The sequence below is a fragment of the Leucopleurus acutus genome, assembly GCF_964270905.1.
Source record: "Leucopleurus acutus genome assembly, chromosome: 3".
NCBI lineage: Eukaryota > Metazoa > Chordata > Mammalia > Artiodactyla > Delphinidae > Leucopleurus > Leucopleurus acutus.
The window spans coordinates 138,758,713-138,783,663 of NC_139145.1; the positions used below are offsets into that span (position 1 = coordinate 138,758,713).

Below are 24,951 nucleotides of genomic sequence, written 5' to 3' on the forward strand. Positions count from 1 at the left end.
ACATCCCAGATTTTTCAGGAATAAAAGGATGCCTTAAAATTACTTTTTAACTTCATGTATTAATATATTTCTAAACTGAATGCAATAAAATTAAGAAGATAAAAGCTCAAAGAATTGAAAAGATATTTGGAATTAAAATGAGTTCAAAGAACTTCAGGAAATATTGGGGAATGTAGAGAAAATGTGGGAAATCTAGGGAAATGTAGGGGAAAATGCAGGGAAAGAATATATGAAATAAGTAATGAGAAACATGGACCATATCCAGCAAAGTGCATCAATTATCCAAAGGCTCAGTATCCAACTAGACTTCAACCTAGAATTCTGTATGCAGTCAGGTTATCAATCAACTTTGAGTTTAACAGAGACATTTTCAGAGAAGAAATGGTTCCAAAAAACTATATCCCACTCAGTATTTCTTAGTTGTTTACTTAGGGATTGGTTCCAGCAACATGAATAACTAAACCAAAGGAAAAACATAGGGTCTAAGAATAGTGAACCCAACCAGGGATGTTGTAAAGAGAAATCCTACAGAAAAATCTCTAAAGAAAACTCAACAAATATTGGGTAGGATGAGAAGGCTGGGGAAAAAAAATGAAACTAAAATAAGAGCTAATTATGCAAGAAATGAAAATCATTAAAAATCCATGAAACCAAAGGAAATGTCATCAAATGTTCCACTTGGCATCATGATACATGGTCAAAGTAATGTAAACACTTTATGGGTTTGGTAGGTTTAATTACGGGTACAAAATTATAATCCACCTTTATATCATAAAAGTAGAGATGACAGAAGTTAGAAAGTAGGAGTGAAGGAGGGAGTTTGTTACTTTCATCTGGTAAATGTGTCTAGAGTTCTCTGAACAAGAAATAAAAGTATAAATAGATTATGTAAAGTTACAAAGGAGATCAAGGGAACAATTAGCACTAGTGACACAGGTATAGCATGAGAAAGGGGGTGAGAAGATACAGGGAACTGTAAGTAGTTAAACCACTTTGTCATGGCAAAAAGTCAATAAATGATGCCTATTATTAATCCATATAAGAAATAGAGACAGAAGCATATTGCTTGGTGATACCAACTAAACACCTTTTTAAAAATGGTGACAGGGGCTTCCCTGGTGGCGCAGTGGTTGAGAGTCCGCCTGCCGATTCAGGGGACATGGGTTCGAGCCCCGGTCCGGCGGGATCCCGCGTGCCGCGGAGCGGCTGGGCCCGTGGGCCATGGCCGCTGGGCCTGCGCGTCCTGTGCTCCACGACGGGAGAGGCCACAGCAGTGAGAGGCCCGCGTACCGCAAAAAACAAACAAACAAAATAAATAAATAAATAAATAAAAATGGTGACACGAGAGAAGTGAGACTGGTGGGTTTGACAATGGAATGTTGCCATTTGTTATAATCACTCTATTAAGGCACATTTTTAATATTGTCAAGGTGGAAGAAAACTTTCCTCTATCCTTCTAGGTTCTTCTGTCCAGTCTAAGAATTAAATTGACATGAGCCAGTTACAGGTGAAAATCAAATTTTATTTCTCATATGTACATGAATCCTACATACTTGATAGGGTCAGAGACCCCACATACAGGAGAGGTTCAGAGACAAAGAGGTAAAGTAAGGTATAGATGCCATCCTGGGCTAAGGAATGGGAGAGGGGCCTGGAGCTCTCAGAAACAGGAGGATAATTCATAGGATGATAAAAAGAAGAGCAGTTGTTGGGTAATTAGATGTTTGTCCTGCCATACAGATGGGACCACTTAGATAAAATGTATCCCTGGTAATAACCCTTTTTCTGGGAAGAATCCCCAATTTAAATTATCCCAAGTAGTTAAGGGAGGGACAGTAGTTTCTCTTGAGCCTCTGGGTCCCCACTGCCTTTAGCACATAACCCACATGCCAAAGTGTCACATCTTGAAAAAGCCTGTTCTGAACCCCTAAAATATCATGTACATGCATTATAGATGTAGATATAAAATTTTAATTGAAGAGAACATTTAAAAAATAATAGTTCCTTAGAATTTTAAATGGTATTTGTTTTATAGTCTTTTAAATCTGATACAATGAATTTTTGATTTTATATATTCAAGAAAGAATTGTATTTGCATCTTTGCTTTTGAGTGGCCCCCTCCCCTTTGAAACTTTCTCCTTCTTTGGATTTTGCTCATCTAGCTTTTCTGGTCCTGCTCTTACATCGTGCTAGCTAATGTGAGTTCCCTTAACTTGTCAAACTCCATGACTCAACTGCTTTTAAAATATAGGTTCCACTTTTTGTCTTTTTATGTCTTCACTTGACGCATCCTTAGTGATCCCTTAGTCATTGGCTATGCGTATATTTTCTCTTCTAAGTGCCTGACCTACATATAAGCATTAGGATGTGCCATGGGCATCTTAAACTTAACTTGTCAGAAACTGAATTTCTTTTCTTTCCCCTACTCTCCCTCAAACACAGGCACAGATTTCCCCAAAATGATTAAAATGCTACTTAGTTATAATGTTGTCTCCCATAACCCTGAGATACATGCAAAAAAAGGGAGAAATCGAGAGCTTCAGTATGCCAGTTAAAGTTAAAGATTCTCAGGACTTCCCTGGTGGCACAGTGGTTGAGAGTCTGCCTGCCGATGCAGGGGACACGAGTTCGTGCCCCGGTCCGGGAAGATCCCACATGCCGCAGAGCGGCTAGGCCCGTGGGCCATGGCCGCTGGGCCTGCGCGTCCGGAGCCTGTGCTCCACAACGGGAGAGGCCACAACAGTGAGAGGCCCGCGTACCACACACACAAAAAAAAGATTCTCACCACCCCAAGCAGTGTTTGGGCAAGCACTCTATTGAGAAAAGTGAGCAGAGATTACTTGATACCTACTGGTTTTGAAGAACACTGAATCCTTTATTTGGCCAGAACTGAAAGGACTTTCATCAATGCCGTAAGTGACAGCCCTGTTGTCTGAAGTTGTTTTATTGTTTTCCCAAGTTCGGAAGTTTGACAGAGCTCACCAGACTCCATAGATTATACTCATATGAGGCTTTCGTTTAAAGGCAAAGGTCAGTGCAACAGAGAAAGAGAATGCCAACAAGCATCAGAGGCCCGAGGGCCTTTCCCCAGCACCCTCCCTGTGGGCTCAATTTCTGGGACCCTGGAGCATACTGACTCACTGGCCTGAACCACCAAGATCTGTGCAAGGAGTCTTGCTTTGGGGAGAGCTCACCAACAAAGCTCCCAATAGCTCTTTAAATAGTCCATCCAAACTAGTCAAACCAAGCAGGCTATTTGCAAATCATTAGTGCAGAAGTTAGCCTGTGGATCTCCAGTGGAGTTTCAGAATCTAAACAGTACCTCAGATATCCCACTGCCCTCTTCTTGGCTAAGAGTAAAAATCAGATACAAAGATGTTTCTAAAAAATAAAGTTTCTTGTAGAAAGGGCCACTGAAGCGTCTTTCCTTTGGACCAGCTGCATGAGGGGTCAAAGCAGGCTGAATCTGGGCTTCCCTGGTGGCGCAGTGGTTGAGAGTCCGCCTGCCAATGCAGGGGACACGGATTTGTGCCCCGGTCGGGGAGGATCCCACATGCCGCTTAGCGGCTGGGCCTGTGAGCCATGGCCGCTGAGCCTGTGTGTCCGGAGCCTGTACTCCGCAACGGGAGAGGCCACAACAGTGAGAGGCCCGCGTACCGCGAAAAAAAAAACAGCAGGCTGAATCTGAGGTCTCTAGCTAAGGGTGGGCTACCAAGGTTAGCATACAGATTCTGACTTCTTCAGGAAAAATTAACCCAGTCCTTCTCAAGTATATACTAGAAGCCACTTACACACAATGACAGTGACAGCATTGGTGCCTAAATTCAGAATGCCTAAATCATAATCAAGTTGCTTCAGAGATATATATATGTAGGCCTGCAGGCTTTAAATACTTCAGGGAACAGTCTGGTGACCAAATAAAGGAATCTCATGACAAAGTTGTATTTCCTTTGAGAATACTAAACTCTAAAAGGGAATGTCCAAAAATATGAATGTTATGTGTAAGGAAATTATGTAAAAAAATTTGAAGAAATACAATACACTGGGTTGCTGTTTCCCATTAGATATATGTATTATCAATTACCAGTTGTAATTACGGTAATTATGGGCAAGGAGTCCAGTCACCTAGATCTTCTAGTCTGAGCTCTGTTAACAGGAAAAGATTTGAAAAAAATTTTTCATAGATAATATGTCAAATGTGTTGTGTTTAAGCAAAGATTTTTATTCCAGTATCTTCATCCAGTTTTATTACCTACCTTTTTATTTGTACTCAGTTTTATCATCCATACAATGAAACTAATTGTGGGGCTCTAACTGATTTTTTTCAAAGTATAGTCTTATGACCACCTGCATTTGAAACATCGAGGGAATGTTTCTCAACCTTAAATGTGTATGAATCATCTGGGGATCTTTCTTAAGATGCAGATTCTGATTTCACAGCTCTGAGGTAAAGCCTGAAATTCTCTTCTAATAAGCTTCCAAGTAATCTCCATACTTCTATGTTCCTGTTTGATTTGCAGGGATTTTTTTAAGTGCGTATGTATATGTATATGTATATGAGTATGTATGTAAATTTACAAAGGCAGGTACCTCAACGGAATCAATATCTGGAGTTAAGAATGCAAATCTGGGGGTTTCCCTGGTGGCACAGTGGTTGAGAGTCCGCCTGCCGATGCAGAAGACACGGGTTCGTGCCCCGGTCCAGGAAGATCCCACATGCCATGGAGCGGCTAGGCCCGTGAACCATGGCCGCTGAGCCTGCGCGTCCGGAGCCTGTGCTCCGCAACAGGAGAGGCCACAACAGTGAGAGGCCTGCGTACCGCAAAAAAAAAAAAAAAAAGAATGCAAATCTGCATTCCCAAAAGACAGCCTCACCCCAAGTTTTATAAACAATCAAGTTTAAGTACTACTTGTTTAAATGAAATTAAATGTCTAAGTTTCAGCTATAAAATTATGTGGATCTAGTCTCATTCTGATATTTTTCTACGTCCTAAATTGAAGCCTGACACAGTCTCTTAATTTACAGGGCACGTGTTGCTTGAGTATCTATGACTTGCAAACGGTTGCCAAGCTTTCTGCCTCCAGATTCAATTGTTAATCAGGTCTGATCTTTTGCTATAAAGGTCTAAGATAAGACCTTTTGTACTATCCAAAGTTATGGGATTCTTTCTCCAAATGAAGAGTTAAACAGCAACTTCATACTTCCTTTAGAACTCAGCTCAAAAAAAATCCAAAAAATAGCATCACATTTTGTTTTCTTGCCTCATCACTGGCTTTTCTGGGGCTGCACCCAGTTACCGCTGAGCTCCTTCCATGCTTCCTCTCTATAACATCTCTGGTCTTTACAGGAAATGTTTACCTAAACAAATGCTTTCTACAGTCTGTCACACAGAGTAGGTACATTACAACCTAGTACATTATTTCCTACCCCTTAAAGGATTTCTTCTTTTTGTTACTGTTACTATTGAATATAGCACAACAAAGTAACATGACGATTTCTCATACAGCCTAACAATGTTTTCTAATTTCCGTTTTTCCTTTCCTTACAGTATAAGCAAGTGGAACAATACATGTCATTCCATAAGTTACCAGCTGATATGCGTCAGAAGATACATGATTACTATGAACACAGATACCAAGGCAAAATCTTTGATGAGGAAAATATTCTCAATGAACTCAATGATCCTCTGAGAGAGGTAAGATTTATAGTCCTCAGTCTCCATGTACATGATCATTGTTTACTTTCTCCTTTCCTGGGAAATCCTCAATTCCATGTTTTGACACTACTTAAAAGAAAAATTAAAATTTAATGTTAAAACATCTTGTTTGTTGCCCTTATTTGCCCTTATGTTCTCCCATTTACAGGCACTTATGTTAAAAAAAAGACTGGAAATTGTTCTAATTATGATTCTCAGGATATCATTTCATTTTCTGTATCCCTAGTTAGAAAGTCCCTTCTTGTGTCCCCATTGTCCATATTTTCCCAGTTTTCCACTCTCTCATCTCATGCTCACCAAACTGTTTCGTTAACTTCTTTTTGATTTCTACTTTCCTCCTATCTTCATTTTCCTTGTTCATCTCCTGGACCCTGATCACAGACTGACCTGACCGGTTATGAGTAATTCATTTCCTGTTACCTCACTAAAACACTTGGCAACATCAATAACCACCTCTTTGCCTTGCATCTCCTTTCCATCCCTCCCTAGAAGTCTTCGCTCTGCCCACTAGAATGTACAGGTCACCCCTAGATCAAAGGAACATTCTCTTGAATGTTTGTGTTTCTTACACTGTCTTTCTCTTTCTCCATTCTTTTACTACCAACCTTCTCGAAAGATTACTTTATAATTATTGCATTGTGGTTCAATCTCCACTTCTTTACCAAAATTGTTTCCTTGAAAATTATAAGTGAACATTTAATCTTCAAATCCTTTGTCCTTGAGCCATTGGTGGTTCCTTTAAACTCAATAAAACACATATCCTGAACCTCTTTTGGGAGCTTCTTTAACACTAAGCCATTACTGAGCCATTGGCTTTCATTTTGAATTTCTGAGTTTTATTCTCATATTTATTTCATCTCTGCAGTTCTATAAATTTGAGCTCCAAGTTCTTGCCATAACCTCTGTTTTCTTAAAAGCTACATGATATCCCCTTGCCATAGTAGGCTATGTGTTAGTCATTGTCTTCCATCACTAAACCATTTATCCTTTGAAGTCTCTCTCTCTCTCTCTCTCTCTGTAAATGTTTTAGTTATTCCTTCGAGTCATTTGGAATGTAAAATTTTTGTCTTTTTTAAAAATCTTTCTTTGCTCTGCACATCCAGTCGATTACCAAATGCTGTCAATTCACTGTGACAACATATCTTACACCTATGCCCTTGTCTCCTTTCCCAAGTCCCTTACCCTAACCTAATTCCTCTCACATGGACTATTTGCAGTATCCCCTTAGTTTACCTTCCAACCTTTGGTCTGTTTTCTCTAACTACCATTTAAAGCAGCGATGCCAGATTAATCTTTTATGTGTAAGAGCTAGTCATGTCTCTGCTCAGAAAGGTTCAGTCCTTACATTACAAATTAAATCAACTATAGCCTCCTTAGGCTCATATTCTAGCCCTTCTATGCTCTGATCCTTGCTGAATTTCCAGCTTCGTTTTTCCCTATTGCCATACACGTTCCAAAGTGGCCTATAGCCAAATTGTGCAACTTAGTGTTTTGAAAAACCAATTCTAATTTCTCAACTTGCATCGTACATTTTCCAGATGTTTCTCATCTGTTGGCAAAGGTAATAAATAATATTTCTTTATTTATACCTCCTTTGATTGTCCAGACTAGATCTGGTCTCTCTTTCCCTAACCCCCAGTGCACTGAGTCCATAATGCTTGTGTGCTACTTTCCATTTTGTCTATTATCACAATTTTTCCACATTAGTTTCCTCCACTTTTGTCTTGAAAGTTCTTTAAGAGCAAAGACCATTTAATCTATATTTTAAATTTTTCTTGAAATTCCTACTACATGTAGCATATGTTAAAGAGTCAATAAATATTTCTACTTCAACTAACATCTTTACCATTTATAACTATCCCTAAGTATCTGCATCCATTAAAAGTTATTTGTATTTTTTTAAGCCTTAAGACATCAGTTAAGAGTTTTGGAAAGAGAAGGAGCTAAATATCTGCTATTGATTAGCTTATTTTCTCTAGAGTCCTCAATCAAATAAGAATGTACAGATATTTTTGCTTTGAGAAATAGAGTCAAAACTTCGTATTTTTTACACTACCAAATGTAAAATAGATAGCTAGTGGGAAGCAGCCGCATAGCACAGGGAGATCAGCTTGGTGTTTTGTGACCACCTAGAAGGTTGGGATAGGGAGGGTGGGAGGGAGACGCAAGAGGGAGGAGATATGGGGATATATGTATATGTATAGCTGATTCACTTTGTTATAAAGCAGAAACTAACACACCATTGTAAAACAATTATACTCCAATAAAGATGTTAAAAAAAAAGTAATGTATCATTTAAAAAAATAATCTATCAGTATGCTTTGCTTTATCTCTCTGTAGGATTACAGAATTTATTTTAAATCCAAATTCCTTTCACTAAGAGGCAGAAGTTCAGGACACTAGAACCAAGTTGGGTTCTAAAGGTCCTGGGGGGATTCAAAGGCAGGGTAGGACAGACCATAGCATGGAGACAAAGGTAATTGAAGAGACAGTATCAGGGATTAAGATGGATCAATAGGCAGGAGGACACAGTAAAACTAAAAATTTATTTCAAAGAAGCAGAAAAGTAAGGATTCTAGCATAAAATGTCATTGAGGGAATACAGAAAGCCAATAGAAAAAGTGAACATAAAAATGAACCCTAAGAAGCTGCGTGCTTAAATGGGAAGCATTCCTCCCTGCTAAAAATGCTCAATGTAATGTAAAATCAGGATAACAAGAAAATGTTCTTAATCGTGTGTATGTAATTAACTGCTTTATCTTGCCATACTTTAATTTGCTCTGATCTTCAGTGGAAAAAATTCCACTTTTCATTTTTATCCCCTTAAAGCCATCAATAGACATACCTCCAATTTCCTCAATTCCTACAACTATTCTGTCATTAAGTTAGACTGATTTTTTCCTTATATTTGCAAATGCCATAGTTCAGGGTCTCAGCATCTTTTACCTCAACTTCTGAAGTGCACTCACTGCTTTTCTTCCTGCCTTTGATGTCAATTAGCTCAAATGCATCCCATCTCAGGGCTACCATATTGATTGATGTACAACACTAGTTTGACATTACTTTCTTCTCAGAGCCTAACCATGACCTCCTATCCCCTTCAAGAAAAAGTTCAAGCTGCTTGACATGGCACCTGAGATGCTCCCTGGTCCGCCTCCATCTTCATTTCTTTACATTCATGCTTCATCAACAGAAAATTGTTGATAATTTCCTGGCGGGGTGGGGAGAAATGTTGCTGATTGCGTCTTTGCCTTTCTTCATGCTACCCTCTCTATCTTCAATCCTTTCTACCCAGCTTACCTTCAGCTTTCCATCAAACAGTCTTACCAGGCAGAACCTTCATACGTTTTCCCCGACCATTGTCTATCACTGTATTTTCATTTGTCAGTTTACTGTTTGTCTCTTTCAAGACTGTGAGCTTCTTGAGGATAGAGACCATGCCATAATATCTCTGTATCTCTAATGACTAAGTATTTGATAGGAGCTCATTAAATATTTATTGGGTGAATGGTCTTTAACAGAATTATGAGTGAAAAACAGGGTAAGAATCATGGCTACTTAATAAGATTAGAGATCCTAGAAGTAGAAGCATGAAATGCTCAAACACTTAACACCTTAAAAAGGTGAAAACAATGTTCTCCATTTGTTCATCTGCTCTTCAGCTGTTGCTCTTTGGGCATCAGAGTCACACAAAAGCCTAAATTTAATGTGAATTAAGACTTTAGAGGAACAGGAAGAGTAGAATAGGAAAGTAAGCAAAGACATTGGCAGAGAGATAACAGAAGTCATTATTCAAAATGAAACCTAGATGTAAAAAAGCCAGACATGTTTTATGCAGAAAAGTTCAGTAAGAACAGTGGGAAATATGTCTTGCTCCCTATTAAATTGTAGTCTTATATACCTGCTATATTCAGGTCATAGTGGTAGATCACAAAAAATATTTTAAAAGTAGTAATATACATCATTCCACCTTTCAAAAGCTGTCTTCCAATTTAGAAGATGAGGCGTTAATCTGTGCAAAGATGTATTTTGGTCCCTGTTGTGCCTCTAGTGTCCACAAAGTGCCTGGCACTTTGAAGTCACACAATAGAAGACACTGAATGATTGCTACAATAAATATAAAATGAATGAAACTAGGATACTTAGAAAGGGAAAGCTAGATTATTTGATAATGTATTTTATAATAAAAGGTAAAAATGTAAGACTTGCATTGTGTGCACATACACACACCACATATAATTGTTAATCATATATTCAAGTTAGAGCCAACAACCATCTTATATTTTAACAAGACTTTTAACTTAAAATGCCTCATTTTCCAGAAGGCTCATTTTTAAGAAAGTATTTTGCATAATTTGAGGTGCTAATATACACTTAAGAGCAGTGATTTCTGCTAACACAAGTCTGGGTACTCAGGAATGTACAAAAGTGAAGGGCAGGTCAAACTTCAGATTCTAAAAAACTTATGCAAAAAACCCATTGCTTTAAAATATAGAAAGAAAGTAAAATGCAATGCTTATGAAAATGAAAATTATTTACTGATAATCAATTAAATCTATAATCACTCATAATCAATTAAATCTATATTATGCTATATCCAGTTTATTCCCCAGACTTTTTTCTCAATGTGTTTGAATATTTTTAAATATGAAGAATCTCTAAGATGTAAAATGGCAGGAAGAATATCATTTGTATGACCTTTGAAAGCTCTTACCAAAAACTCATACCATGCATATGCAAATTAGTTCAGCTAGTAGATATTTTGAAAGCACTACTTTATTGAAAGCATTTCTGTGCAGAAATTAGGTGATTTATCTTTTTCATAAATTGGAGACAAATTGCTGAAAAGCCTTCAACAAATACCTGACTCATTGTTCAAATCTCAGTACAAATGTTACCTGGGGCCTTCTGTGAGAAGTTCATCTAGATTAATTTCCTTGCAGTCATTCTCTATCACATCATCCTTGTTGTTGTGTACACATCACTCTGTTGCCTTGTTGTCCCTTTTTATTTATGTGTTAATTCTCCATTCTTGGAACTCGGGATCCAAGAAAGCAAGGACTTTGTCTTTCTTGATTTCCATGATAGCTCTACTCCCTAGATAGTACATATTTAATAACTACTTATTGGATAAATAAACAAAAGCAAATTAAAAAAGGATCTCAAAGAATCATTGATTATTAGGGCTTGGAGAGAGCATTTTGTAGACACAACAGAGATGCTGGCATGCATAAGAAAAGTGATGCCCCGAACTATGAAGTACTGTGGGCACAGAACTTTCTTAGTATCACTTTAGATTGTACTATGGAGAATATGGTTTCTAATATATAACAAAAGGATGCTGACATCTTTAGATTCCTCTGTGATTTTGTTTTGATATATACACTGTAAGCAAGAAGGACCTATTTTGCATGTGGGTTTTTAAATTTTCTTTTAAACTTTCTCAAGGTTTATAAACATTAGTGATTTATTGCAAAGTAAACCTGGGGGGTGGGGGAATATTCCAATAGAGTACCATTATAAGAAGTATGTCAATGTTTTGTCCAATCTCTATAGTAATATCCATGGGATAGATAGAAAATAAATACTATTTTTCTTACATCGCTATGCCAGCTGTGCCTAGCATATTGTCGGTGGCTCATAAAACAAAAGTTGCTGGATCCCCTGTCCAAACCTAAGTGGTGAGCCACCTCAAGATGTAGAAGATTCAGTGTGGCAGATAAATCTGTGTGTTCTTCATCCTCGGACTAGACCATCTGACCCGAGCACTGACCCCACTGGCATTATCAGCATTCTGAGAAGTGATTATAAAGTCATCTTAAAAAATGATCTTCGTTTCACTGTGAACTAATATACATGGACCAGAAAGTAAAGGAACAACAACAGTTTTCTGAGAAAAATACTTACGATGGTACTCAGAAACTTGGCATTTTAAATTAGAGCCACTATTATGTGATGCATGCATTATCTAGAATCTTCACTCTCTAGTTGCTCTGTGACTGTGTCTAATTAAAATTCTGAGTCTGCAAAGATGGGCTTCAGTGATCTCTAGAAACCTCCTCTCCCTCCCAGTTGTTACCTGCCCTGGCTTTCCCTCCTTTCCTTCTCCTTCCATCCACTTAAAATATGCTCCTGTTTTCCCCTGGCTGCTCAGAAGCCTTCAGTTTCATTGCTCTGAATAGTTTAAATTGCCTTTATGATATTCTCAGTGCCATGAATATTTATATGTATACTTTCAAATCATGAGTGAAAACCTACTATGGAGGAACTATGAAGCATCATGGGTAAATCAAAAGGACACCAAGTCTAGCCTTATCATATGTCTCATTTCTTTGGCCCCAGTTCCACCAATCTCATTTTTTTTCCAATTTTTATTTTATATTGGAGTATAGTTGATTTACAATGTTGTGTTAGTTGCAGGTGTATAGCAAAGTGATTTAGTTATACATATACATATACAGATACTGTATCTATTCTTTTTCAGATTCTTTTCCCATATAGCTTATTAGAGTATTTAGTAGAGTTTCCTGGTACTATACAGTAGGTCCTTGTTAATAATCTATTTTATATATAGTAGTGTGTATATGTTAACCCAAACTCCTAATTTATCCCTCCCCGCCTTCCCCTCCTCGTAACCATAAGTTTATTTTCTATGTCTGTGGGTCTATTTCTGTTTTATAAATAAGTTCATCTGTATCCTTCTTTTTAGACTTCACCTTTAAACAATGTCATATGATATTTGTCTTTGTCTGGCTTACTTCATTCAGTATAATAATCTCTGGATCCACGCATGTTGCTGCAAATGGCATTATTTCATTCTTTTTAATGGCTGAGTAATATTCCATTGTATATACGTATCACATCTTGTTTATCCATTCCTTTGTCAAAGAACATTTAGGTTGCTTCCATGTCTTGTCTATTGTAAATAGTGCTGCAATGAACATTGGGGTGCATGTATCTTTTCGAAGTATGGTTTTCTCTGGGTATATGCCCAGGAGTGGCATTGCTGGATCATACGGTTGTTCTATTTTTAGTTTTTTAAGGAACCTCTACACTGTTCTCCATAGTGCCACCAACCTCATTTAAATGCACTCCACAACTTAGTATCTGTACAACTTTGGGCTATTTCATAACTTGTACGTATTTCACTTTCCTCATCTTTAAATATGAATAATGATAAGTACCTCACAGAGTTGTTTTTAAATTAAATGAGAAAAAAATATTAAAAGTTTGAAAGTGCCTGGCATATAGTAAGTACACAGTAAAATTTGATTCTTGTTATAACTATGATTCAGTGAAGAATCAAAGATAGTCCCAGCCCTCATGGCTCTTACAACTTAGTGAGAGACAGAAATTTAATCAGCAATTATAACTGTGGGTAAGTGCTATGAGTGGGTCGTTCAGAGGGTGTTAGGCCATACACCAGAGGGACACCGAGTCTAGCCTTATCATATGTCTCATTTCTTTGGGAATTTATTCAAACAATCTGCTAATAAGCCCTTCCTCCATTTTAATAGCCAGCCTTCTGGAGACAGTGTCTTAGCATCAAAACTTGGCATTGAAATGTTAGGATCAGAAACAGATGACGCTTTAATAAAAGGAGGAGTATATTTAAAACTAGAAACTAATTAGAAAAATTCAGTGAGCCATACCCCTCTGCTTATGAGAGCCTGTTGGAATGTATACAAAGTAAGAAGGTCTATTTTTATCATGATCAGACTTATACTGATTCGATTACAGCAAAATGTAAACTTAACAATCGAGAAAGAGGTTAATGCCCTTCTATGTCTGTCTCCAAAATTCAGAACTGATCTATTTTTAAACAATGGAGTGTGAAGAGCCATGGACTGAAAATAGGTACAGATCAGTGTCCCAGTAGAATATAGGGTGTCAGTATATTTCATTTTCACAGAACATGAATCGGGCTGAGAGTACAATACTGTCCTTCTGACCTTTAATTTGTGGAAAACACTGTTAGGGAAGAAATCATAATTTGCATGCATATTTATTTAGTACAATTCTGAATAATTTTTTTAAAGTACATGCTTGTTGGTTTTTTAAATGTCTCCTAAAAATGTCTTTAGTTCAGATTAATTAAAATAAGCTAGAATCATAGTATTGCAAAGCTCTACAGGGATCTTATAAATTATCATATACACATATAAGAGGCACAGTAACCAAAGGCTAGGAAATTTATGTAAGTGGCCTGATCTTGGTTACATTACCAAGCAAAGAAATTGGGACTTTTCTCTCTTTTGGTCTAGAGCTTTCCCCCTGCATCCCTTGTTTCTAGAAAACAAACAGGCAAAAAACATTTATTGATTTCTTAATGTGTGCAAGATATTGATTTAAGTGTGGAAAGGTAAATTATAAAATGTGGTTTCCAGTCTCACAGTGCTTACTGTGTGCTTGTAGAGTCAAGATGGAAATACATGAAAAGAACTATGAAGAAAAAGTTAAAATACGTTACTAAAAATACAAGAAATGTAGGAAGTCACATATGATTAATTGCCAGAAAAAATCAGAGATTACACACTAAAATTCAAAATGGATTGAAGACAGATGTATGGTCCTGAAATCATAAAACTCCTAGAAGAAAGCGTAGGGAAAAAGCTTCTAAACATGGGTCTTGACAATGATTTTTTGGGTCTGATACCCAAAGCACAAGCAATAAAATAAAAAAACAAATAAGTGGGACTACGTCAAACTAAAAAGTTTCTGCAGTATGAAAGAAATGATCAACACAATAAAAAGACAACCTGTGGAATGGGAGAAAATATTTGCAATCCACACATCTGATAAGAGGTTAACATCCAAAATATATAAGCAACTCACATAACTCAATAGCAAGAAAACAAACAGTCCAATTGTAAAAGGGCAAAGGACCTGAATAGACTTTTTTATTCCAAAAAAGACATTCAAATGGCCAGCAGATATATGGAAAGGTGCTCAATTTAACTGATCATTAGAGAAATGCTAGTCAAAACCACAATGAGATAGCACCTCACACCTGTTATCAAAGGACAAGGTATAGCAAGTGCTGGGGAGAATGTGGAGAATAGGGAATCAGGGAAACCAGAAGGGTCAGGGAGAAGACAGTTTGTGTCATTGAACCAGAACCACATTACTGGGCCTTTTCCTTGATTTTTCCTAACATTGCTTCACTACTTCCCCCCTCAACCAATATTTTTCTGGGAGGCAACGTTTATTTCTAGGACTTCAAAAATTAGTCCTATGATAATATTGCATAATTGTACTTATGAGGGCCCTGAAATGGGCAAATTCATAACAACAGAGAGTGAATAGGAGTTATCAAAGTTTTGAGAGGAAGGAGAAGGGGGGAGTTATAGTTTAAAGGCTACAGAACTATTGTCGAGATCGCTGAAAATGTTCTAGGTAGAGATAGATGATGGTGATAGTAATACAACATTGTGAATATTCTTGTGAATTGTACACTTGGGAATGGTTAAAACTATAAATATTGCTGTATATATTTTATAAAAATCTAAAAAAATCTTTTAAAAGAGCACCCAGTCTTATAACTCCAGTCCTGACTAAAGCCATTTCCATCTGCCTGTAGCTCTTGTCAACTAAATGCCCATGATACTTCACACTCAATACAAAAATAAAGCAAAATCCTTTTTTCCTGTAACTAAATTTTTTATTTTATTTTATTTCACCCCAGACTGAAGAGCTCAGAAGTTGTTGCAGTGTGTGCACTGTGTTCCACACCTCCTCAGAGCGAGCCTAGCTGGCTCATGTATCTTACTCCTGCCACCGCCTTACTTTCAGAGCTGAGGTGCTGCTATATCCTGACAGATACTCAGAGGGGGCAGCTTCATCTTTCCTGCCACACTTTGTCCAGCCTAACTTGCTATGTTAATTTGCTAGGGCTGTTATCACAAAATACCACAGTGGCTTAAACTCCAGAAATTTATTTTCTCACACTTCTGGGGGCTTGAAGCCCAAGATCAAGATGTTGACAGGTTTGGATTCTTCTGAGACCTCTTTCCTTGGCTTGCAGATGGCCACCTTTCTTTTTGTGTGCCCAACTTCCTCTTTTTATAAGGATAGCACTCAGATTGGATTAAGGCCCACCCTAACAGCTTCATTTTAACTTCATCCCCTCTTTGAAGGTCCTGTCTCCAAATTCAGGCACAGTCTGAGGTACTGGGAGTTAAGGTTTCAGCATATGAATTTTGAGGCATCACCATTCAGCCCATAACGCTTGTCAGCACATGCAGTGCTCCATACAAATCTAACTAACGTGACAGATAAATGAATGTTTAATGCATCTTAGAATGACTGCCTAGTTTTAGGGTGTGGCCTGATTTCCTCATGTCCATTGCACATGTACACATACTGTTATGCAGGGGTTATTTCTATTGCTGACCTGTTAATGATGAAAAGGAATTTATGTGGATTCTATTATAAAATTTCAAATACAGGTTTTTATCAAATTCTCCAAATCACCTCTCAGAATTGTCTTCTAACTCACTGTACTATCTGCTCGTCCTGTTTTAATAATATTTTTTTAGTTTAGCTGTTTGATATATTTGCTGTATTTGACAGTCCAAATTAATCTGTTTATACCCTGTCAAGTAGGCTTCATTCCTATTCTGCAAATCACTCTTACACCTTGTTTACAGTTTGCAGGCCACTGGAGCTGCACTCTGCTGGTGGTTTTTGTTTGTTTGTTTGTTTGTTTGTTTTGCGGTATGTGGGCCTCTCACTGTTGTGGCCTCTCCCGCTACGGAGCACAGGCTCCGGACGCGCAGGCTCAGCGGCCATGGCTCACGGGCCCAGCCGCTCCGCGGCATGTGGGATCCTCCCAGACCAGGGCACGAACCCGTGTCCCCTACATCGGCAGGCGAACTCTCAACCACTACGCCACCAGGGAAGCCCCTCTGCTGGTGTTTACACAAATCCTAAGTGAGCTTCAAACCTGGGATTCCACAGTGGGGCAGAGCTACTAAGTCACTAATGAACACTGTCATTGTCAATATACAATTTTTTGATTTAGGCTCTTTTGGTCTGTTTCTACATCTTTTCTTTCATGTACAGTCAAATTTAGTGAATGCTAAGAGAATTTCATGTCATCTGCTGACATCCTGCATGATACCTAACAGAGTAACACGTTCCTGTATTCTAGGAAGGCAAAACAGTAGGAGTATGCTAAGACCAAATTAATTTCAAGCTTCATTTGCATTCATATTGTAAAGTTTAAATGTGATTTAATATCTCAAAACCAAATTAGATGGATGTGATAGCTGTAACTACAGAAAACATTTAAATTTTTGAATCTGTGTCTCTCAAAATCCATCCTGTTTTGGTCTGTCCTTCACAAGCAGGCAGATTTCACTTAAGCCACTTAATCATAATTTGCCATTTCTATATGCAGAGATTTTAGGCTAATTACCTTTTAACTCATAATTTGAAGAGACTATGAATCTAGCAACTAATGCTACAGCTGAGTTTCAAAATAAGAAATCGCGAAAAATATTAAAGCTTGCCAATATTTAAGAGGCCATTTCAGACTATTTTTCTCTCTGTCTCTATTGGATTTTTCTTAATATAACTATGATTAACACAAGATGGAATATTGTGTGGCCATTAAAAAGAATGGCAATGAGGATCATATATCAAAATAGAAAATATTTTATGTTATAAACGTGGGGGGAAAAGAAACAAATATTGAATGTATATTATGATTACAACTATGTTAAGGTGAATAAGAGATTATATTAAAAGAATACATAAACATATTAAATTACTTTCATTAAGGTGATGAAAATGTAGAGATTTTTTTCTTTTATATATTTCAAGGGATGTGTGTATATTCATTTTGTTTTTAAAGATTTTTAAAAATACTATTTGTGAATACAAAAATTGATTACTCTTTCTTGTTTAATGAGATGGAAAACTACAATAAACTAAAATTGAGGCACACTATATTAATTCATCAGTCTTCACTATCTTATCTCTAACTCCTTTAACTTCCCCAAAATAAATATTAAAGGTAAGTATTTCTTACTTTTGAATTTTATTACACATTTTTTATATTCAAATTACTTAGGAGTTATAAAGAGAGTTAAATGTTTTCTTTAAAAAAAATAAGACATTATCCCAACTAGAGAAACAGCTCAACATAAATTCTCCCTAATGGGAACACAGAACTCAAGGGAAATGCTTTGAGTTTAAGAAATTGAAGCAGGTACCTAACTTGTTAGTCAATGTTTGGAAAAATGTTTAAAACATTTTCAAGCGTTAAGATTTGTATGGGCTAATTTACTGATATATGCAACTATCTTGCAAGTTAGAAGACAAACCACCAGATCAATATAAGCCAGTTGGAAACGCTGAGGGAATTTTTTTTTAAATTTCGCCCATGCGCTTCCTTTAAAAAAATAGAATGTGTATTTAATTTACAATTCACCTTCCAAATTTATTTTATCATTAGGGCTGTTTCATTATAACAATCCTATATTTTATTCCTTGAGTTTGGCCAAAAGGGAATTTCACTGACTATGCCCTAACACTATCTTGTCATTTTTAACTTCTGAACCCCTGCACCTACCTTGACTTTGGGCTTTAATAACCAGTTCCCCACTCAGCCTTTTTTAAAAAATCTGACCTAATATTTTCTTACCAAATTACCCTGAAGTCTTATTTCTTTGAAATTTTGTAGAATATGTAGTCTTTACCATTCATTTGATTTTAACAGATATTGGTTTATAATACAACTGTACTTATAATGGTAAATAATAGATAACATTTAGTGAACTTAAATGCTTTCCTTGTGTTATTTAATTTAATCATCACAATTATCTATGACAGAGTTGCTAGTGTTATCTCCATTTTACAGACGAAAAGATTAAGAATTGAAAGGTATGAGTTACTTTCTACAGGCCCTGAGTGAATTAGTTTTGGTAGCAGGGACTGAGCTCAGATAAACACACACACACACACACACACACACACACACACTCGCACACTGGAGAGAAAGAGAGAGAGAGAGGCTAACCCATGTTTATTTGACTTTTTTACAATTATCTTGTACTGAATATATACATATATATCTTCCTTCCTCAGCTAGATGTAAACTTTCAGATACTTCTTTATTTTAGGAACCGTGGTTTCCACATCTGACTGCTTATGACTTGAAATGTGTTTTTAAAAACAGAGGTTTTTTTCATATCCCCTGAAGATTTAGATTCAGATTCTCTGGATCTGGATGGGAGCCTGGCAAACTATAACTTAGAAAAATATCATAAATACATCCAGGGAGGAGAATGCCATCTTTGGCAAGTCATCAAAGCCATTTTTTTCCCCCTTATTGACACTGTCATCCTGAGAGCCATGATAAGGACGAGGTCCCACAGTCTAATCCTAAGTATGTTCTGTTATTTCCCAAGAATGGTTCTACATCATACCCACAAAGCCAAACTTTACCCCACTCTGGGCATTTTCTATGCAGCCCGCTCTGTGTTGGACACTCCAGCAGTCATTTCAGACGTGCCCTCTCCTAGGACACTAAGGACTGTTCAGAAGCCGATATGGATTTTTTTATTTTATTTATTTATTGCCTCACAAACTTCATGTAGTGGTCTTAAAGGTAATGATTGCAGATGACTTCCTTAGAGCTTTTCAGTGAGAGTACTTAAAAAACTGGTTGCAATTTCCAGATGTTGATCTACTCTTCTTAGAAGTCTTAGTATCTAAATCTAATCTTTCCAAGAATCAAACGAAACCTCATTTTAGTCTTCTATGAAAGTTTCACATTCTGTTTCACCTCTTTCTTCAAAGTATAAATAAATATCAAAAAATTATACCTTATGTTTGTTTTGTTGGATTCTTCAATAAATAATATATTTAACATGAAGATTTTTTAAAAATTCAAAACTGCATTCTACTTTCCATATCCCCTCACATATTGCATCATGTTTCTTTTGCAGTAGTACTCTCTGTCCAGTATAAATGCAATGTGAATCACACTGCATGTGTACTTTTAAATTTTCTAGTAGTTACATTTTAAAAATTAAAAAATATGTGAAATTAAGTATGATAAATTTTAACTAAATATATTCAACATATAATTTCAACATGTAATCAATATAAAAACATCATTAATGCGATAGTTTACATTCATTTTTTATATTAAGTCTTCAGAATCTGGTGTATTTTTTAATTGAAGTATAGTTACTTTACAATGTTGTGTTCATTTCAGGTGTACAGCACAGTTGTTCAGTTATACATATATAAATATAAAGATGTATATATTCTTTTTCAGATTCTTTTCCCCTATAGATTACTACATAATACTGAGTATAGTTCCCTGTGCTATACAGTAGGAGCTTGTTGATTATCTATTTTATATATAGTAATGTGTCATGTTAATCCCAAACTCCTAATTTATTCCTTCCCCTCCCTTTCCCATTTCATTGTGTATGTGTGTATGTGTGTGTGTGTGTATACACCACATCTTCTTTATCAGTTAATCTGTCAATGGACATCTTGGTTGCTTCCATATCTTGGCTATTGTAAAATAGTGCTGCAGTGAACACTGAGGTGCATGTATCTTTTCGAATTATAGTTTTCTCCAGATATATGCCCAGGAGTGGGATTGCTGGATCATATGGTAGCTCTATTTTTAGTTTTTTAAGGAACCTTCATACTGTTCTCCATAGTGGCTGTACCAATTTACATTCCTACCAACGGTGTAGGAGGGTTCCTTTTTCTCCACACCCTCTGCATTATTTATTATCTGTAGACTTTTTGACGAAGGCTATTCTGACAGAACATTTAGACTGGAATGTTAATTTTTTTTAGAACTGCTTGATGTGTATATAGATTTCATAAAATTTACAGTTGAAAAGCATATTCACCTATGCAAGTTTTTCCAAACAATTTAACATTTTCTAATAACTGAGTTATCAGCTTTTAACTTGAAACCTAAATGGTTAAAATTAAATCAATTAAAGGTTTACTAGTGGTCAATAACTCCATGTGGCTAATGGCTACCATGTTAAACAATGTCGTTCTGGGAACAGACTGTATGCTTTTAAGTATTGGGCTCACTTCCTACCTGCTCTGTGATTTTTGTGACATGACAACCTCTTTGAAACTGCTTTGGCTCATCTATACTGCTGGGTTAATAGTATAGCTATTTCATTGGGTTGTTGTTATAATTAAAGGCAAAAACACAAAGCGTTCAATAAATATTAGCTATCAGCATCATCACAGTCATTGTACTACATTTAGACCAGTGGTACTTACCCTCTTGCTGATAATGGCTCCTTTGAAAATCCTGTGAAAGGTCCATTTATTTATCAATATCACTCCAAATCATTTAGTCATGCTTCAAGATATCACTTGTTTTCTTCCATAGTTACGTCTTACCTAATTTCTGGTACAGAGGAAATGCGTCTTATTTACCAGACATATAAATGAATGTTGATAATTGAAGATAAAAGTAAATTAGTACGTAGTTTAGTTTTCAAAATAATTAGTTTTTTTGAAACTAATTAGTTTTTAGTTTTCAAAATAATTTTTGACTATTTTTCAAACAGATGTATTTTCATAACAATTGGGTCTCATATAATAAACACAAACGAGATCCTTTTTATATATTTTTTAACTAGAATTTTGTGTTTTTGAAGAATTCCGTAACAGTAAATACATTACCATGTAATAATCTGCCCTGAAAATATGTACACTGCATAAAATGTGGCATTCCAATTAGTTAAAAATGTAAATATTCTTAGAAATGTATTGAAGCAAAAAGGTAAATAGATATTTGTCTGAAATGGGGAAAGTTCTAGATTTAAAAATTTATGAAATACTAACAGTGACTTTATTTTCATTCCAAAGCACAAGAAATTGCAAAACATAAGGGCATAGGTTAATTTTAGTGCTAAGCTTTTGTGACTTTGATCCAGGTAATAGGGAGGTCCCATGGTAGGGTTGAATGAGCAGTGGTTTGGAAGTCAAATAGAATGATGAGTTTCTCTAGATGTATTCAAGCTCTGAGGCTTGGGCAATGTATTTCCTCTCTCTAAGCTCCACTATCTTCGTTCTTTTGTATACGTGGGGAAATAAAACCAAATTCAAGTTTATTCTTTGGTTGTTCTCCTCCAGGAATAAGGGAGACATAATATGTAAAGTACTTGCTTAAAATGGGTGCTCACTAAATCTTGTTCCCTTTCTTTTTCCTTCCACATCCCATCTTTAACTTGTCAAATTAAATGACAATGTTCTTTGGGGGCTATGCAGGGAGAAGCAGAGATATCATTGAAGAAACATTTCTTAAAAGGGAGAAGTAAAGGGCACACGTTGACCCTGTCCCCGTAACATAAGACATACCCGCACAAACAACAACATCAAATACTGGTCTCTCTTTCTCGTCTTGCATTCCCTTGCTTTATGGTTCAAAGATCTCAGATGCTACTGATTTATGAAGCCAGTCAGATAGCCTAATTGTATGAAGTAGCACGTTTTAAAAACTGTGGCAACCTGGAGCATGGATGCCAATGAAAAGACCGTAATAGTCGGATCTCTAAAAATAATTGCTGTGGGGAAATAAAAACAGCCAAGTGTGTAGCTATCGGTTTGCCACCTCACATGTCAGGTTCTGAAAATGTGTAAAGTTTGAAAGAACAAATTTATGGTTAACATCAGAATCTTCAGGTTTGTAGCGATTTTAGATATGTGCAAAGTTAAGATGACTTCTTAGAATCCGTCAAAACCCTACGTTAGGGAGCTGGGCCAACAAACCATAGCTCTTCTTGCAAGTGTGTGGTCTTTGGCATATTACTCAATATCTTCCATAAAGTGGGGTAGTAATAATACCTAAGGCATAGGATTTTGTGAGGATAAAATAAATTAATACTTGTAGAGCTTTATTTAAAGCAATACCTGGAACCAACAAGAATTCAATAAATATTGTCTCCTTTTTATTGTGTTCATTCTTAAAATTATTTCTGCCTTAAAGAAATCCCTAGCATATCCAGTGACTCTGTTTTGATTCTAACTACTCCAGGCTACAGAACTGAAAAAAAACTAGGACAACACCAGCAGCACCGTTTTATAAGATGTTCTAGGTCATAAAGTGTCATTCGATATAGATTTGACCATATGTGTTTGCTTGTTTCTGAAGTTAACATGGAAGTCTGAACACTGGATGCCATTTGAATGTCTGTGTGATTTAAGTTCTTAGAAGGAAGTGCTTGTGTGCTCCGCAGAGTCTAAAAATACAGAGTGTGTTGGGTGTAGGAATTTAGCAATGTAACAGCAGTGCTGTTTTGTTAAGATTATGATTCATTATTGTAATGATGATAATTATATTTATAGTGACCACGCTTAAAACTTTTTAGAACTATACTGTGTGGAATAAAATAATGTAGAATGGAGGAGAACTAAATGTTTCACAAAGTGGAACTTTCCACAATGATACTTAAGTTATCAATAAAGAATTGTAGTGCTGGAAGGAACGTTAAAATATTGCTATTCTTTTTAATAACAAAGAAGATGTTGCTTAAAGTTTCCCAGGGTTTCAGAATATGCTTGATTCCAAAGCACAGATTTATGGTTAACACAAATCCTTCTTGAAGCAATTTAAATATATCAAATCCCATTTTTTTCTTATGGTCATAAAGTTAAACAAACTAGAAATCAAATTACCAGCAAAACAATTACCATTTTTTTCTTATGGTCATAAAGTTAAACAAACTAGAAATCAAATTACCAGCAAAACAAATTACCAGCAAAAGCAATTTAAATATATCAAATCCCATTTTTTTCTTATGGTCATAAAGTTAAACAAACTAGAAATCAAATTACCAGCAAAACAATAAAGTTAAACAAACTAGAAATCAAATTACCAGCAAAACAATAAAAATACCATTGAGAGTGAAAAGGCAAGCCACAGATGAGGAGAATATATTTGCAATGCATATCCCAACAAAGAGCTCATGTCAAGAATATAAAAAGGACTCCTTCAAATAGAAAAAGCAGGGAAAACTATTGACTGGACACTTCACCAAACAGGATATTCATCTGACCAATAAGCCTATGAAAATGTGCATAACAATGTTAATCATTGCGGGAATGTAAAATAAAACCACAATGAGAAAAAAAGTTTAAGTAAGGTATCTCTACATATCTACTAATGGCTAAAATTAAAAAAAGAGTGGTAGCATCAAAATTTTCCAAGGATGTAGGACAATTGGAACTTTATATACTGCTAGTATATGAGAAAAATAATACAATTATTTTAGAAAAATTTTGGCAGTATATACCAAAGTTAAATATATGCTTATCCTATTACCCAGCAATTCCAACATAAGGTAAATATGCAAGAGAAATCAGTGCATAAGGCACTTCAAGAATATTCCTAACAGGCTTATTTTATTAGCCTAAAACTGGAAACAACCCAAATGTCAAGAAGAGTAGAATGGAGAAATAAACTGTGGTATAGTCCTAAAATGAAATACAGCCTGAAATATAAAAAGAAAGAACTGCAACCACACAACAACATGGATGAATCATACTGACAGAATGATGAGCAAAAGAAGGAAGGCTCAAAAGACTCTGCAGTGTGTGGTGCCATTTATGGGAATTTCAAGTACAAGTAAAACTGCTTATAGTGATAGAAGGCAGAAGAGCTAGAACCTCTGGGCTTGATTGGAAAGGAAAAAAGGAAGCCTTTTGAAATCTGTTCTGTATGTGGATCCGGAAGGTTATATAGGTTCACATATATGAAAAATTCACAAAGGATCTGTGTATGTTGAAATTTTGTGTACTTTACTATATGTATGTTATAGTTTACAAAGATACTCTCTGCACTGTGACCGAACAATGAATGTGAATAATCCTGTCGTACTTTAGCAAAATAATGGGAAGGACTGCTGAAAAAGAATTTCGCATCTTAAATAAACTGACATTATGTCAGGGTAAGATCAAACGCAGGCTTCTTCTTTGTTGTTGTTTTATTGTTGTATTATGCTGTTTTTAATAGGTAAAAGTTGATTTATTTGGAATTTGGATAGGAGATTTATCTGTTTTCCCTTACTTTTTAATTTACTCAATCATTTATTTATATAAGTATAGCCTCATATTTATCTTATGCTTTGGGGTTAAGCCAATATTAAATTACTTGTTTTGTTACTCCAATTGTTACAGCATTAGTCGGGTAGCTCTTTCAGTTGGCCTCTTTGAAATATCCTTTTCATTGTGA

The 24,951-nt window shown here is 36.1% G+C and overlaps 1 protein-coding gene across 1 annotated transcript in view; it reads left to right on the plus strand.

The window, feature by feature from the left end:
- HCN1 (hyperpolarization activated cyclic nucleotide gated potassium channel 1) overlaps positions 1–24,951 on the plus strand; it is a gene marked incomplete at both ends in the record, with an annotated part of 364,544 nt that overhangs the window by 289,836 nt on the left and 49,757 nt on the right. Inside the window, one exon of the mRNA XM_082836084.1 lies at positions 5,550–5,696. Coding sequence (XP_082692210.1) covers positions 5,550–5,696 — 147 coding nt within the window. The remainder of the gene's footprint in view (positions 1–5,549; positions 5,697–24,951) is intronic.